Source organism: Galleria mellonella, unplaced genomic scaffold, assembly GCF_026898425.1.
Source record: "Galleria mellonella isolate WM207_F2 unplaced genomic scaffold, CSIRO_AGI_GalMel_v1 utg74, whole genome shotgun sequence".
Taxonomy (NCBI): domain Eukaryota; kingdom Metazoa; phylum Arthropoda; class Insecta; order Lepidoptera; family Pyralidae; genus Galleria; species Galleria mellonella.
Window position 1 is genome coordinate 769,716 of NW_026442147.1, and position 19,016 is coordinate 788,731.

Sequence of the window (19,016 nt, forward strand, 5' to 3'; positions counted from 1 at the left end):
AAAAAGTAATATTGTCCAAAATATTAAATTATAGTAAAACTTGATAATAAATAATGTAAATACTATTAAAAATAAACTAAGCTAAATTAAATAACTTGTTATGAATTTTAAAACCTGTAATGTAATAATATAAATATAATGCAATAATAGAAACCTACTAAACCTAATAAATGGTCTTTTGGCTATTTATAAGGTCTTATAATTTCCCCTATGTAGTTTTAATTAAATATAATTCCTTTCTAAATAGGAAATTTAGAACAAGATGCGTTTCTTTTTGTAATCCAAATATCTATAATTTAGTCAAAAAACAGCAACATAGAATTAAAACCAACAGTGGTACTGGGAACAAAAGTCCTAGCTTAGCAGAAAAATAAAACAAATAAAACTAATGTTTGCAGGTGACGTTTTTAGTATTTAGCTAAAATTTTTAGTAAAAAGGACTCTATATAAAAAAAAAAATCTTGTATAAACTTCAAATCTTTTATTAGTGCACTATGTCACGGTGTCAATTTACACCTCCAGCTATCCATGTCGTAAAATGCCGTCATATTAACATGACCCTTCACCTACTTGTGGGCGTCCCATCGATTTATATAAAAAAGGTGTACAGCGTTTTACATAGGTATATTCAGATACTAGATGTTTTCCAGTAGTACGTGGGTGATTTGTAGAATTCTAGCAAAAATGTATCCAACCTCAAAGGACTACAAAATTTATATTGTTTCGGTATTTTATTACAATATCAAATTGAATTTATTAATATTGTTATTTATTGAAACGGTGAATTACGGGTATTTACACTACAATATGGGTGATTGATAGCATGTTAATTCTGTTAAAATAAAAGACCATACTTTTTCGTTTCATTCTTAAAAGTTTAGATTTTTAGATTTTCTTGAAATATTTTTTTCTCAAATACGACCTATGAAAAGAGTTATACTATATTAGAGACAATAAAAATAGAGTTATTTTTAAATTGTTATAAATTATTGTATCCAATATAGATATTGATATCTTCTACTTAATGCTGTTTTAATACCCTTAGATAATTAAAGATTCAGTTATTTTATTAAAAGTAAATGTCTGAAAGCAACCTTTTATGTAACATCCGGTAAGTTTAATTTAATACGTGTACATTTTGTTTAAATTAATTTTAAGCATTCTTTAGTGCATTTTATTTGTAACTTATGAACATGTTTGTATAATGATCTAGGATACAATAGGTACAAACTAATTGTATGCTTTTACAGAAATTGATGTTAATCTGATTTTCAATGGTATAAGAAAAAAGATATTTATCTTTTTTCTTATACCATTATAAATAATTTTATTTTAATAATATAATTTATAAAAACTCAGATTCAAACTCAACCAAAATAAGTCAATTTTAATAAACAATAAACAAAAATAATAAATTAATATTACCTATTAAGTATTCAATTTTCTTGTTGTGGACAAACAAAGTATTTTGTTTACCAGGTTTATGTAACTTTCAATTCTGTTATTAATTGCTACTATTTGCACTTTTTTATTATCAGTAAATAATAAATAGTAGATAAACATTTTCCAAGATATTTCAAAATTAATGGATGTATAAAGGCCAATATAATACACTTTATAACAATTTCGTGGAATTTTGTATGAATGCTACTTGAATTATGTATTATTTGCCATTCTGTAGGTTCAGTGACCGACCGATTTGGGCTCAATAGAAATTAAATTATTGACTTACCACATGTCCCTCTGGCCATAGAAGATCTTCATCTAGACAATCAGATTTGTATAATGCTGGGTCCAGTACTCCGAGGTCGGCTGTATTTGCTGTAGAAAAAATAAGCAAATTAAAATCAGGAGAAATAGAATACAATTTATTCTACTTGAAATTAATTACCTACAGAGAGGAATACTAAAAAAATTTCATGCAATTTGTACCTAAAGGCATCTTAATATGTGACTTTGCAAAGGGCACCATAAAGAATACAGGAGTTTTTAAATTCATAATTCGATATGTAAACAACTACGATGATGATTTAGACTGGAAACTAATAATTTAAATCGAAGGGCATCAAGTGATCTACGAATAATTTCTAGTACTTTACTATATTTTACTTGATTACCCATTTTTTTGAGTATCTGTTATAAAATACGGCACAGAAAACGGAGAACCAAATACCTTTATACTTGCATATATTCCCATTTTGTACACTTTTAACTCATTTCATGTGCTCGTTTTCAAAGATTGATCTCCTATTGATCTCCTTTCAGATAGTACTTAGATGATATACTATCTGAAAGAAATGATAACTGATCTATATAGCATTAGATAGAGCATTAGCTCACTTTTAGAGCTCGTATCCTTCTAATATTGGTCTTTAGATAGACCACATAAAACATTGAAACACCAAAAACGTTATATAATAAGACAAAAATAAGTGGAGCCGAATGAACAAATACTGTAAATAGAAAACATCTTATAACATTACATTTTTGTAATATTTGTAAGAATCTTCGGTTCATCTGATTATATCTAAATATCATTAGAAAGGTACATATGAGTGTAGAATTTGGTAAAATGCGTTCTATTTCCTTTTTCGTGTTTTAGTGCCGTTTTTCAGTCTGTGTTTGTGTATCTGGGGATTTATTGTGTACCAATGTTTAAATTGTAATTAAATGTATGTATATGTCACGCGATACGAAAATTTATTACTTTTTGAAACTCTTGCATATTCATATATAATATATTACGTTTTGTAACTCTAATATGTGTAAGGGGAGTATATAAATGTATTTCGTTTATGCACGTTGTAGTAATTAAAAAAAAACTGTGACAATTAATAATAAATGAATGTAACAAAGTAACTGAAACTGTAATGTAAATCTAGTTTTAAACGGTATATTGCTGTCACACGAATTTTAAACTGTATCTTATAATTTATGTATAATCTTATATCTTATAAATTATATATGTATATCGTATAATGTATTAGTCGTATATATTATTAATTATTAATAATATAAATTAAGGTAATGTTTTATAACACAACATAATTATTATTGTTATAATTATAATATATTAATTAATTGTATTATAATATATAAACTATCTCTGAATCGCGGCCACGTCTGTGTTGAAGGGATATATTTATTGATCGGGCTTTTACATATATAATATTAGTGAGGATAACAGGATCCCCTAAAAATGTCGGTTTTACTAACCCATCATTCACCTAACTTTACATACCCTTCTACAGTTTACAAGTACTACCTTTGTAACCTCAAGGTTTCATTACGAACGACCAGGGACCGATCTATTTTCAAGGGTCATAAGTTAAACCAAAGCTCGTTCATTAACCGTGTCCTTCCTATAAAATTACCGTATTTTTTGGATGTCAGCGCTACTTTAAACTACATAAACTTTTATTTATCGATCTACTTACTTTTTTGTAGCCCTAACAATGCGGAACGATCACATCACACATTAATGTGTCATTTTTAATGTTTATCAAACTCAAGGCATGCTGTGGTTGCCTATAAATGGTAGATCTAATCTCTGGTAGATTATATATATTGAATTAATTATATATTAGATATATTGTGTTGAAATGATTTGCTGTATCTTATGTTGGTAATCCTATAAATAAATAAATATTTCTAAAGAATAAGACAAAATTTTTAAAGAAATCTCTCAATTAATTTAATTTCATCCGATATATTGAACAATTATCGGCATATCTCAACAAATGAACACAAAACAATATTAAACTATACATATAAAGCTTTTCATTGAATTATAATCCGCGTTAAAAACCGCTGTATAATTTAAAATATCTAAGCGTACAGACGGCGGAAAGCGACTTTGTTTTAAATTATGTAAAAATTAAATTTAAAGTTAAATTCAAAATAATAAATTAAAAAAAAAGTTTAAGAAAGTAATTAATATCAGAGTGTACAATAAAGTATAGATAAATAAAAATATAATAACGTCTTTAGTCAGATGAGTGTAATAAGTGATAAGATTGTGAAGTATAATTATTAACAATCACTGCCTTGTAGTAATACAACGAGTAGAGGGGAACGGGATTGTTAGCAATGGAGTTTGACAGCCCTATTGTTAGCAATTTGCCCTATTAGGTCGACCTCCACATGGTTCCCCCTGGAAACCATCGTGAACAATTCTTATTGAATTTGTCACGATGGGCTAACTGACCTGCTTCATCTTCACCTATCATCCTTCACTGGTGCCCCGCCGGTGTATACCGTTAGCGCGGATGGGGTTACCATTCCATTATCGCCCATTAAAAAAAATACGAGTATGGTGCTAACGAGTACACGTATGTACTGGATTTAGGAATAGATACCTAATAAAATAGAACAATAATTTATCATAGTCAATTTTTTTTTATTTGATTTCTGTTGTGACACTTTCATATTGCTTCTAGAATAAATGAACTACTTTTAGATATATGTAGTAACAAAATCCCAACATTATCAACAGAGTTGACATATATATGAGATATGTTTCATATGTTACAAGAATTCATCCAGTGTTTGAATATTCTTTTTCTATTCCAAAGTTTTATAACAAAGTAAGTGATATTGTAATCTTTAATAATAATGAATCAACTAATCGCCATGAAATTTAGTCCCTATATACTGGTCACGGGATAATGTAAATAAACAAATGAGTCCCAAATAAAAACTAGTTTTATATAATTGTTAACAAGCAATTACGTTTTATTATGTAAAATATATCGACGAATAAAGTGATGTAATATTTAGAACGCAGAATTGTGTTTACAAATAGTAGGCATTGTTTGTTAAGAGTATCAATCAGTTTTTACTCTGCAAAGAAAATGTTAAGCTATCATTATTGTTTTATAGAATTTATATTACATATGTACTTGTATATCGATAATTCTACATAGGTAAGTTTATAAATACAGTTATATAATATACTATGTAAGGAGTTTATGTTAATATTGGCACATATTCTGAGCAACACGACTTAATAATATGTTAATGTACTTACAGTTCTGTTCGCAGTTAAGGTTAAAGTTTGACATGTTACTAGGCCAAAGTTAAAGACTCATCAGTCATCTTGAACCGCTAATAGTTTATTAATAGTTTGTATTTGATTACAAATTGTAAGATCACAACCGTAAATATTTATTTAGCAAAATCTGGATATAGCTAGTAATATTATTAAATTTCTTTAAAGTATCCTCTTTAGAATAAGGACATTTTTACAAAAAACTTAAGTCATATCGGCTATTTATAGGTCTGCGAGCTTCGTTTTCTTACTTATTTCATCGGTTCATATCTGATTCGAATATTGAATATAATCAAGAGATCAATTTTAAAAAAATCTACCTCTCCGTAGAGGTGCTAAATATTCTTACTGGTAATTTCGAGAGAGATGTCAAATGAAGCAATCCTACCTGCATCAAAATAATTTCAATCATGCTTTTTAGAAAGTTAGAAAACATTTACGTCTTATTGTTCATTATATAATTGTCTATATATTATTATATAATAAACAGTAATATAGTAAAAGTAAAGTATGAAAATTAAAATAAAATGAACCCAGAAGTAGAATCATGAAAATGAAATGCTTTAAAAGAGCCTGTAAACAAGTCTCCTTAAATAAAGATTTGAATTTAATTTAAAAAACAAACTCATAAGTACGAAACTAAGTTTTACAATTAAAAGTAGGATAAAGAAAACCGGTTCACAAAAAGAATGAAATATACAGTTAAGTTAATTCCTCCCTTTTAAAAATTTGTAACTTTACTTGTTTACAATTAAACTTTAAGAAATTAATTTTCGACAAGTTAAAATTAATTTATGTAAAGTTAGACAAATCATGCCTGGCGACGGTAAATATTCAATATTTTGATAACGGTAATTTAATTATCAGTTTTGTCAGTTCAAACATTCAGTAACATTTGTGTGTATAAATTAAAATAATTTCTGTAGTTTCAGTAGAATTGAATGAAGTACAACCTACGTCAATTTATGTACATAAACTATGATATATTATTATGTAAATGTAAAAGAAAAAAAACACAGTAGCTTTTGTCCTTCCTTGTCATAAATACCATCTATACGTATATAAAATTTCATAACGGTTGGTCGAATCAACAAGGCCCTATAAAAAGCAAACCCATTATCACTGTATAAATATTTACTAAAGCAAAATATTTGATAAGCAAAAGTATGCTTTTGTTCTATTCAATATACCCTAGAATTTACTTAATATTAAATAAGCCTACTTGTAACACCTAGGCCTTGGACGTCAGTTATATTTAATTTAATTAATCATTTACTGGGTTCAACAAAATACCTTAAAACCCAAAGGTCTTTGAGCTATTTTGTTATATAAATCCAATTTCTTACCTACATAATAGCTGGATTATATAAGATTGTAAAGGTTGCTGGGAGTTTAATTTATAATAATTTATAATTTTTATAATATAAATAATAATAAATCAGAATATTGTCTAAAATGTTTTTCAACTGTATTTTTTCTCGCTGTTATACGTCAATGGTTTCTTGTTTTTTTGAGATAGGAATTTTCGAGGAAATAATACTATATTAAAAACCAACTTTATATAATAGTGATTTTCTTGGGTACCCTTGTTCCGCTCTTGTTTTTCTCTCGAGCAGCTGTGCTTACATTGCTGAATTTTGGTTTTGAGGGTGAGATATGGCAATAAAATTATAAGCATTAGATTTTAATTTTCACGAATGGCAACTAATGGAGACAATATATTTGTGATATCTATGGTGCTATGCATGTTTATAGACGAAAGTTAACAATTTTTGATTGAGTTTGGCATTCCAAGATACATAAATAATACAAACCTACATTACATCTGTCCAGTTACTTTATTTTTTTAGATTACATTTGTATGCAAAGAAATAAAATAAATATCGTCTTTTAATATAAAAATACCATATTATTACTGCAGATAATATTAAAGTAATATAACAAAAAATCTCAAGAATGCCCAATTGCCAAAAATGAAAACCAAAAATTTGAGGAAATTTGACCCCAAATAATGGAAGCAGAAGTGGTAAAGAAAAAAAAAGGTCTTTTTAATAATTACTACCTTATTTAATTACATCAGCTCTTTTATACCCTAAATTAATTGAATACTATTTTCTATTATAATAGTTATTTTGTTTTAAAATTATGATTCGTGTAACAGTTACGAAATAGCTACGCTTTTATGAAATTTGTTTATATTACGTTACTCTACGCAATGTAGGTGTGTCTGAAAGGTGTGGTGGTCACTAAACCAAGATCAACATAATACTATTTGTGCCACCCCTATTGTTTAAACCACGGATCGCATTATTTTAAAATGCTATATCGACGTGTATTAAAAGTCTTTCATGTGATTGACTACGATTTTTTGTGATTTATAAAGAAAAGAGGATAATCGAAGTGTAGAATATTTGATTGATTGCTATAGACTTCAACATGACAACCCTTATAAATATTTATGTGAAAATTTGAATGTCTATTACTCAGTCGCGATTAAATTGCTGAAAGAAGTTGAATAAAATTTAGTACAGACTACATTCCGCATTAAATATAGGATGCATTTTATACTAATTCACAAAGGCAAAGCCGCGACATACAGCAAGTGTTATTTATTAGTAAAACTCTAGCATTTACAATATTTTGTAAATGCTAGGGTTTTTTTTTTTGGTGGGTGAAAATGGTATGGTAACCCCGCCTGCGCTAACGGGATACGCTGACGGAACACCAGTGAAGGGTGATAGATGAGAATGAAAACAGGCAAGTTAGCCCATCATGATGAATTCATTAGGAATTCACCATGATAGTTTCCAGGGGGAACCGCGAGGAGGTCGACCTGGTTGGGTATATTGCTAGCAATGGGATTATCAGTCTAAATGCTAGGGTTTAGAGATTTATTACTCAATCATGCTTAAATGACTGAACGGATTTAAATAAAATTTAGCACACAGATAGTCATCATTCTGGATTAAAATATATTTATTGCATTATATAATGTGAGTAATTGGTGTTGTGTGATTCCGGCCTAAAATGGACCATCCCTTCCTTTCTCGTGGGTATCATGAAAGGCGACTAAGGGAATTTCATGGTCGAGGAATGGGCAGCAGCGTCTCTCTTAAAACACCACTACATAAATATTATCTTCGGTTGCCAACCTATCTACCAAACGTGGCAACTACAGGAAAACTCTCTAAAGGGGATGTCTGTGTTCAGCAATTTGCAGTTAAAGGCTGATATGATGAAGATGATAATGTGAGTAAAGAGTTAATAAACGTATAAACAGATCTAATTATGGATTCTGTTGGGTATTGCAAATTAAAAAAGAGGATTTTTTCTATTTAATACTAGTTTATATAATATACTATATTTTATATAGATAGAGATGCGTATAAATGCACATAGTATAAATAAATATGGCAGCTAATTTAAAACTTATATTTTATAGTCCGGTATTTTCTATATTTATCTCGAACAATTATTAAAAAGAGAAAAATTAAAAAAATACAGACAAGAAATAGAAATAAATAGATAGAATAGACTTTTAATTTACAATCGGGATTTAACGTGACGCGATTGGTTAAGCCGCTAAGATAAAAATTATCTACCACAAATTTATATTCTCTTGTTTGATACGTTTTAGAGACCTATTATAACATCGGAACACCTATTGATCAAGTAATCTAGTCGAGATATGCACTAGAGTCCCGCAAATGTAACTGGCCATTAATAAAACCGCAAATTATAACTAGCCACTAGTAAAAAGAAAAATATATTCGTCATTTGTTATTAAAAATGTTTTCCCGCTCTGCACTCAATTTTATTCTCCCGCTTTTTTTATGAAAACATATATTTTTTAATGTGTCTTCAAGTAATTTTCATAAAGATACCGCCTGGTAAATAATTGAATTTCAGAACTATTGAGTATGACGTTTATTTATATTTTCACACAAGAAAATGTCTGTGTATCCTGCAGCCGGCCATCTTCGTCAGTTTGGTTCCAGTGTGTACTATTTTTTAATAGCACGCTGTATCGGATTACAGGTCAGTGGGTGCCGTTATTTTATGGGTATTTGTTGTCCTGTAGTCAAGAGACTATATAAGTTTTATGAAAGAACACCCCTATAAAATCTGTTAAGACCCTGGATGGAGTAGGTATTTCACGCCGCTTCATCAGGGATTAATTAGTAGTAGTAATTTGGACCTACTTACATACGTGTGTCGCCAGATTTATCGCATCGCTTTTAGTCTTGATTATGAATTTAAATAAACTATAAACAACGCAAAACATAGATTCCTAATGACTCGCAGTTAACATAGATGTAGAAATACGCGTGATATCAAAACATAAAGGCAAAATTCATGCAACAATATAATTTATGGGATGGAAGTTACAACGAAAATTACATATACAATGAAAACGCATACAAAATACTATACAACAAATTAATTAAACAAATGGTTGACGTCTAAACTCACAATAAATTTAAAATCTCATACTTCCGCAATACTAGAATGGTAAAAGCCTGAGCAGACGATGAACTTGTGTCAGGAAACAAAATGTCTCTTTGTATAAACTGTACACAATGAAGTAACATTTGTAAAACATCATATCCATTGTAGCATGCAATTTTAGGATTGTATTACAACCGAACTATAAAGTCTCGTTGGACTTAAAATTCTGGGTAATTAAACTACATATAAAAATGTCAACATATCATTCTTCTGCGTAAGTTGTAAATTGTCGTACGAAAATGTAAATAACAAGATTTTATAAGCACTGACATATATTTACGAAAAAGAGATGGAAGAATAGTTTGCTTTATTTTGAACCAGAAATTTTACATCTGGATAAAAATAATATAACTGAGATATTCTATATAATACTTAGGTAATACACGAGTATAGCTGAGATGTATGGAATGTATATACATTAAGAATGTAACAAGTCGTATTATATTCCTTGCCAGTTATGGCTGTGTAATATACAATATCTATATTTTGTATAACAATACATATATATTGTAGTTACAATGTCTCTATATTGGGCCATAAAAATATACATATTAAATAACCGTTATCCAATACATAATATCGAAATTAAACATCCGATTAAAATGAATATATATATCCATCTGGTATGGATGATACTGAAATGAGTGATGCCCTTTTTCCACCATCAATGTTCAGACGAAATATCGAATTGGTACCAATGTTACCCATGCTTATACAGTTTATACTCTCTGCCCTAGTCTGTTGCGAAGATAGAGAAATCTATGAACTATGCAGATATTGATTATTTATTATTATACATGTCGATTTGCATAGACAAGCGCTACAGAACACGAGCTATAGCAATCGATAATCATTTCTCTTTGTCAAACTACTTACCTCAATACATAAATATCCATTTTGTGAAACGTGCGAGAATTAATAACTATTATTATTGCTAGCTAACTGAAATGACATTCCCGCTAATCCACGCTTGTACCTGCCTGTATCTACAATAATGAAGCGTATAGTAGTGTAGTTCACTCGTATACACGTAATAATTAATTGAAGAGTTTATCGTTCACATTGCTTTATATATCAAGTTTTGTTTACCAGATCGATCGAATTGTATCTCATCAAAGTTACCTATATCAAAAAGGTGATGTTTCTTAATTTAAACGTAGAATAAGAGAAGTAATACAAGTACTTTTTTGGTTTTTAAATAAAAACATGTGCAGTGTTAAAAATTTAGAATTTTTAAAAACGTTCTATAATATCGTATTCGAGTGATACAAATACAGTGTATAAGAAATAATACTTACTCTCTACAGTATGATCTCGCCCTGTCTTGCTTTCGAAAGGACCTTTCCTATGTCATGTTAGGCTCCAAGATTGTCACGTTGGATTCAAAGTTAATTGGAGAACGGACGCGTTCACCGTAATGGCCAAATGAGACAGAGGCAGAATGCGTTTGATTATTTTATCTTTGGGTCTACCACGAATACTAATTCCGAAGTTTCGGACTCGAATTTCGTCCATAAAATAAGACATATTCATGTCGAAATTGGATCCGTAGGCGGAAAGAGATACTTTATTCGTTATACAGTATTGAAACGGTACCGAAATTGTAGCAGCATCTTGTTTTTTCAATATTTCTTTTTTTTGTGTAACTTCAAGTACGTGCTTAATTCGGAATAATTTAGCATAATAAGTTTACCATTAAAAAAAATGTTAAATCTTTATGACTTAACAAAGTCATAATTTAAATATTATTATTTGTTTTTCTTGTAAAACTTATTGGTTTGTTATGGACTTAAAAATTGCCAAATCAGTTCTCCTGTTCTCATTTATTCATAATTTTGCATGCATTAAAATATGTCTACAGGGCATAATACATAATAATTATTTCATGTGATTCAATTAGCTACAAACGGAATTTAATTTTTATTTGTACAGATCATATTTTACTACTTGTAGACTCTTATATTATCTATATTTTTATTTTATAACGTTTTTAATATTTTTAGTTTCCTGTTACTATATTGGTATATAAAATTTGTTGTGTTCAATATAAATATAATTAATACTATATTAATATATTAATAGTATCAAATTACTAATAAAACATCACATTACATTCCACTGTAGGATAATATGCTAATATTATCATTCCCACAACACGGCTTGATATAAAATAAATATTAAGTAAGGGTTTTGTTTCAAGTTTTCCTTCTTTGGTGAACCCATTATGCTTTGTAAAATAAAATTGAATAAATTTTGTGAATAAGCCAAATAATGTTGATAAATTCCAGACGTATATCCCAAAAGTATTGTACGATTTATTTGGTTTGTTTAAATTTAAAAGTATAACTAAAAGAACAAATTGATCTCACTCTCATAAATTTCTCATGAGCACTGAGATCTTATGTTTGTAGTGATAAAAAATTTATAATTTACACAGAAAATTATGTACCTTGTGAGTTAAAAAAAAATATGTTCGCAACTATGTCGTCGGTTTGGGTTTCAATTCAATTGGTGAACGTAATAACCGATGCATATTTGAATCTAATGTGGCTGTTGAGGAAAATATCGACGTCGTTCGGCTAAATATAGTTTGGTAACGATATTTCCCATCACTTTAGTTAGAAAATAAAATTTAAAGCAAAAGTTTTTGATGATATTCGGAATCTATAGAAATATAAATCAATTGCCGCATGTATGTTATGTAAGTGCTTTACTTCAAAATGGCTGTGATTATTTCATTAATTCTTTATTATCGTATATGCACTAGTCCGGATCCATCCCAAATAGTGCACGTATGCTAAGATGCACAGCATTTAGTTAAGCTATTAAGGCACTAAGAGATAACAAACACACTAACATTCATATTTTTTTTAATGGTAAACTAGCTGACGTTCCACCTGATGGAATGTGGTAATCATCACCTATTGACATAAACAGTACCATGGGCATAACAGAGTGTACTATTTCTCTCTGTATATTTATATTAATAAGGTTTATTAATTTTGTTAATTTTTTATTAGCTTTTAAGGCACTTCCAAAAAATTAAGGAGATATTTAATTGACCTTTATATTTTTTTACGCGATAAAACTTGACGTTTAAAATTGTAATCAGAATTTTATCATTATATTAGCAGTCGATACAATTTACTCCCGTATTAGTTTATATTTAGAACGATTGAAGATTTTTTTGCTGAACTAAATTCTTGTTTATTATTTTTTTGTAAACAAATTCCAAATTCAAATATTGGCAATCGCGATTTATCAATTGACTTTAAAAAGGAAATTCTCAATTCGATTGTATTTTTTTTATGATTATTACCTCATAATTATGATATCATCAGTTATTAACTGATTTTGAAAATACTTTATTATCTAAAAGTAATATATTTACTTCCTCCTATTAGATAGCTTCCGATTAAATTTTATCACAATCGGTTTAGGAGTAGTTTTCAAATGCAAATAACTGGTTTTACCGTAACTGAAATTGGTTTCCCTTTGTAAAACAAAATCTTAAATTATTGCAGTGCAGAAGCCACTACACTTTTTCATTAGTTACTTATTTATTCACAATACATATTATAATACTGCTATGTTGTATTATGTGACTACAAACCCTTACAACATGATTTTCGATAGAACTTCTACATACGTGATTAGGGTAGGGACTTATTTGTCTCCAGAGTACGTCAAAACTGTCGATGTAGAAACTTGTGCCTAAGTTAGTTCCAATTTGTCGAACCAGACTTGTTATTTTCTGACTTGATATACATATTGATTAATTTTTGGTAAGTAGATTGGGTTTGTTATCCTTACTAATATTAATGAACGTTAAATTGAGTTTGTTTATTTGTTATATCTTGACGAATTAACTGCTCAATTGTTATGAAATTTAGTTAATATATAACATTTTAAATAAAGGTGGACATAGGCTTCTTACGATCAATCAACGGATTAAGAAAGCTGGGGAGAAATCACTGAATTTAAAAGTTTGTAAAAAAGTTTCATTGAAATTATCACAGAAATATTTTTGATATAGAAACAATCAATTAGTAAGATTCGATCAATTGATCGATTTTATATTTTTAGTACTTACGAACATCAGCATATTATCAATTATTCGTTTGTTAACTTTTTAATTTAGCCATATTGAAACGGACTATGAACTAATATTGAAACAGTAGTCAGTTCTATTTGCCATAATGATTATATTTTTGAGCGAAATAATATAATATCATCAAAATCGGTGTACATTTAGTGAAGATAGTGCGTAACACAAACATACAAAATAAGCTAAACCTCTTCTTTTTTGTTGTTAATTCAAAATAAGTGCAGGTATATTTCATTCATATTATGTAGAATTTAAATAAATAGGAGTGTAGTTTTATTGCCATTTTATTTATATAAATTCGTAAATGAAACGTGATTTTGATGAGATGTGATGAAAGTACCTACTACCTATCGGTCTTCTGATGAATATAGGCTTCTTCTATATTTCGCCATAAAGACACCAATTACATTAATATATGTACATTTCAAAGTATATGATATAGAACTGATGTTTATTTCTTATTTAAATAACTGCAGCAATACTATTGCACAATATAAACTCCCCAGCGCAACAATACCCTTGTTATTACCATACATTTATTATTTACATTGCAATCAGGTTGTGCACAATCTGAGTCTGTCCGGAGATAAATTGCTATATTTACAGTATATTATCGTATATTTACATTATAAATAAATTAAAAATTGGCTTTTTATTCGTTCTTTTATAACTTTCTACTTTTTACACGTAACTTCATCCATGTGACCGAGATATGTTGATTGACTGGGAAAAAATTTATACAAATACTGTCAAAACGGAAACAATATAGATTAAAAAAAAGTCTTTTCGATTAGTAGTTATTGAATAACAAACAAAAAATAGATACGTACGTACGTAGTTATTATATAGCTATAAAAACTGTGTACAACATTGAGCAGTTCGAAAAAAAGATTTACTATTTTGGATAGATAGAAGTATAGTGAGATACAACATAAAATATCCTATACTTAGTTATTTCAATTATACTTAAACAAAAGTTTGTAATTGCAGTCAGAGTTTACTCCCATCTGGGATTACAGTTTCACAACTTTATTCTCCACTGTGATATTAGCTAAAATAATAATAAATAAATTGTTTCATTATGTTACTTTCACCAAATCGTAAGCAGTTGAAAATTATAATATTTTGACTATGCATATATACGTGTATTTCTTATAAATATTATATATCTCAAACGAGTATTTTGAGTACATTGACGTGACAGAAAGAACCTTATATTTTACTCCATTCCGCTTAATATGCACTTATACCAACTTTCACAGCCACTAGTTAAGCTAAACGGCTAAAGATGCTTAGCGGTAACAAACAAACTCACAAAACTCACTTTTTCATTTAAAATTTTTGAGTAAGGATTAATAACTACAAAATGGATTGCACAAGTTTATAACAAATGTGTAAACTTTAAACCATTTGATTTACCTGCTTGAAATTAAATAAATTTTAATTAAAACATATCAATTGAGAAATTTTATTTTAATTTGAGACAATCTATTTGATTGATAAAATTATTGTTTCTATTGTACATATACAAATAAGTAATATATTAGCCGACTATAAATCTTCTAACTGGTATAAACAATTTTCAAATTAAGTTTATCAAAGTAATATCTACTCGTCTTAGATTATTTTAGTTTGTCTATAAAAACAATAATATGATTTTGTAATTTACCGCTTTAACCGTCGTCGTTTCAAACAGGAAATATGGCAGGAAACTTAATTACTTTTCTTTACAAATAAATAGGAGTTATAAAGTTGTGGACTTTTGATTCTGAATGTGCTGAATAGGTCATTACTTATAATGAAGAAAGGTGAAATAAGTAGCTAAACGGTATTTAGATGACTAAATAAATGTATTCAACTGAAAGAAATAATAATAAATCAAAATCATTGTTATACTATATATCAATCACTATTTATAGAGGAACTATGCCATATGATCCCGGCATATAATGGGCCGCCCCTCCTTTTCCCGTCGGTATTGTAAGAGGCGACTAAGAGAACTTAGTAGTCGAGGGATGGACAGCAGTGCCCGTTTTAAAACATCACCAAAGCTTAACTGCGGTTGCAACTTGCTTGCCTAAGTGAGGCAATTAGTAGTAAAACTCTCCAAGGAGGTGGCCTCTGATCAACAGTGGACAATTAACGACTGGTATAATGATGATGAATCCTATAGTTTATTCTGTGATCTTTATGATTCCCAAATTTGATTACATATTAGTTTATTTTCCATTTTAAGTTGCATAAAAAGGTTTATGTTAAAAAATAAATATAAATGTATCTATTTTTTTCGCTTGTTTATTTATTCGTTCACTGGTTGCAGTGATAACATTTTAATATAATCTCCTATACATTGTGATCATATTTTCACTGTATAAAATTGTAATGTATGTCCAGAGATATCGAAATAAAAACGCAAGATTACTATTACTTGGTTACTGGTCGGTTACAGACTAAATGACATTTTGTTTCTTAGTTACCTTCAATAGTGTAACTTGATACCCTCAAATACTACAATCCCTCCCCCACTTATTCTTAAAAAAAAAAAAAACTAAATTAAAAACTATAAACAAAACATTTTAAATTTACCTAACCTAGAGTTTATAATTAACCTTTTTCATTCTTGTGGATCGTATTGGATTTCGGCCTCTTTTAATAACCGTAGGTTCAGCTTCTGTAACCATCGTATGATCATACTGATGGCCCCTCAACTCTGTCACCGGCGTTGGCACTAAAGCTGAGGTCGATGGGACAGATATTTGTTTCTCCTGAGGATCATTTTCTATGGGAAGTAGTGACAGGGGAGTTGACGTCGTTTGTTCAGCGGTTGTTCCTACTGAGTTATGGTCTGGTATGGAGACGAAAGAGTCATCATGTGAAAATTCTGCCTGAGATGAACTTGATGTTTCTGGTAACTCTGGAGCGCAGACATCTGGATTGGTGATTGCTCCTTCCGGAACTATAGGTTGACACACAACCTCTGATGAAACTGTCTCTTCCCTCATGTTTCTGTCCGTCCCCTCCCCAACAATGGAGTAGTAATCACTTAGGCTAATATCATCTAAATCCTGAGATAAGTCAGTTCCTTTATAGGCCAATAACTGATCCACATGTTTTTTTACATGACAATTTAATTCTGGTACAAAAATAACATACATCCTAGAACCAATTTTTCGTTGTATTGTTCCCAATTTCCATATATGTTTCATGCCATTTTTAAAAATATGTTTTACCAAAACTTTACTTCCTGTTGAAAAGTCCGTCCTGCGATGTCCTCCAAATTGTTTACGCTGTAAGGTCTGTTTAACAAAAACATTGTTTTGAACTGTGGATGCTAACGACTCAGATGTATTATTATTGCTATTAGGTTGAATAACGCGTAACAAATCGAGCCGGCAGCGCAGTGCTCGCCCTAGTAATAGTTGCGCTGGTGAAAAACCGGTTGTGCAATGTGTCGAATTGCGATAATTGAATAAAAAATTGTTTATTTTTTTCATAATATCTTTTTGATGTGTGTTTTCTCTTAAAATATTCCGTACACCCTTCTTTAACGTCTTCACGCTATTTTCAGCCTGACCATTGGACGCCGGGTGGTATGGTGCTATAGTGACGTGTTTAATACCATTTAATACACAAAAATCCTCAAATTGCGTGGAACAAAAATTTGTCGCATTGTCTGTCACTAACGTGTGAACCAATCCAAACCTACTAAATATCTCATTTAGTTTATTAATTACCGACTGGCTATCGGTATTAGACATTAAAAAACACTCAATCCATTTTGAATAGGCATCGACAGCTACTAAAAACTGATGCTTGTCAATTGAAAACATGTCCAAATGAATGCGTTCCCAAGGTCGTGCTGGGAATGCCCACGGCGCGAGGGGAGAACGAGGGGGTAAACTACGCTGAGAATTGCATAAACTACAAGAACCTATTTTTTCTTCAATATGTCTATCAATATTTGGCCACCAAAAACGAGTTCTTGCTTCCGTTTTTGTACGTACTACCCCAAAATGGGAACTATGCAATTCATTCAATATGTGCTCTCTGAACTTGTGAGGAATTACTACTTTATGACCTCGTAAAATACATTCATTCTCTAAGGATAATTCGAAACGACATAAGAAATAAGGCTTTATATTAATATCTGTCATCTTGGGGGGCCATCCCGTTTTAATATAATAAGCTACTTTCTTCAAAATTCCATCTAAACCTGTTTCTTTTTTAATGTCCTCTACTGTGATAGGTTTTAACATTGAGTCTTCAATAAAATTTATATAAGTTATGGGATCAATATTTAATTTATTTTTATCGTCGAACATTTCCATTGCATTTACACTACGCGACAAAAAATCTGCTACGTTATTATCTCCTTTAATGTATTCAATTTTAAAATTATACGCAGATAAAAATAGGGCATAGCGCTGTAATCTGTTTGCTGCCATCTCTGGGACTCCTTTTTTATTACCAAAAATCGATATAAGTGGCTTGTGGTCTGTACGCAAAATAAAAGGGGTCGAACGCCCATATAAATAATGGTGGAATTTTTTTATCGCAAATACAATCGAAGTAGCTTCTTTTTGAATTTGTGCGTAATTACGTTCAGAGTTAGATAAGGAGCGTGACGCGTAGGCGACCACGCGTTCCGTGCCGTCTGGTTGCCGCTGCGCCAACACAGCGCCCAGCCCCTGCGGTCCGGCGTCCGCCGTCACTATGGTCTGGTACTCTGGACTGTAATGAGCCAATACCCGATCTGACGACAATTCTGACTTAATTTTATTAAAAGCTCCATTTTGTTCTTTCCCCCACGTCCACTTAGTGCCTTTTTTTAATAAAGCGTGCAATGGACTTAATACACTAGATGTGTTAGGAACAAAACATCTATAATAATTTATCATTCCTAAAAATGATTTAAGCTCTGTAACGTTTTTTGGACAATTACTATTAATTATAGCGTTTACTTTACTTTCTGATTTATGCAAACCATTTTTATCTATACGAAAACCTAAGTATTCTACACAATCTTTAAAAAGATCGCACTTTTCCCGTTTCAAACGTAAACCAGCTTCTTGTAGTCTCCACAAAACCTGTTCTAACCTATTCAAATGTTCTTCTTTTGTAGACCCTGTGATCAAAATGTCGTCTAAAAATATACATGTACCCTCTATATCACCTAATAACTGTTCCATTGTGCGCTGAAAAATAGATGGCGCGTTAGATAAACCGAAAACTAAACGATTATAAATAAACAAGCCCTTATGTGTGTTAATACATGTTAAATATTTAGAATCGTCCAATTCTAGCTGGTTGTAGGCCCTGGATAAATCTAATTTAGAAAATTGTAATCCG

At 29.9% G+C, this 19,016-nt stretch overlaps 1 protein-coding gene across 2 annotated transcripts in view; it reads right to left on the minus strand.

Moving 5' to 3' along the window:
- The window catches only part of LOC113516288 (synaptotagmin-15-like), a 77,826-nt gene that overhangs the window by 20,533 nt on the left and 38,277 nt on the right, over positions 1-19,016 (minus strand). For both annotated transcript variants that reach the window (XM_031909028.2, XM_026900687.3), the window contains exon 6: positions 1,733-1,821. In XM_031909028.2, the coding sequence (XP_031764888.1) occupies positions 1,733-1,821 (89 nt within the window). The remainder of the gene's footprint in view (positions 1-1,732; positions 1,822-19,016) is intronic.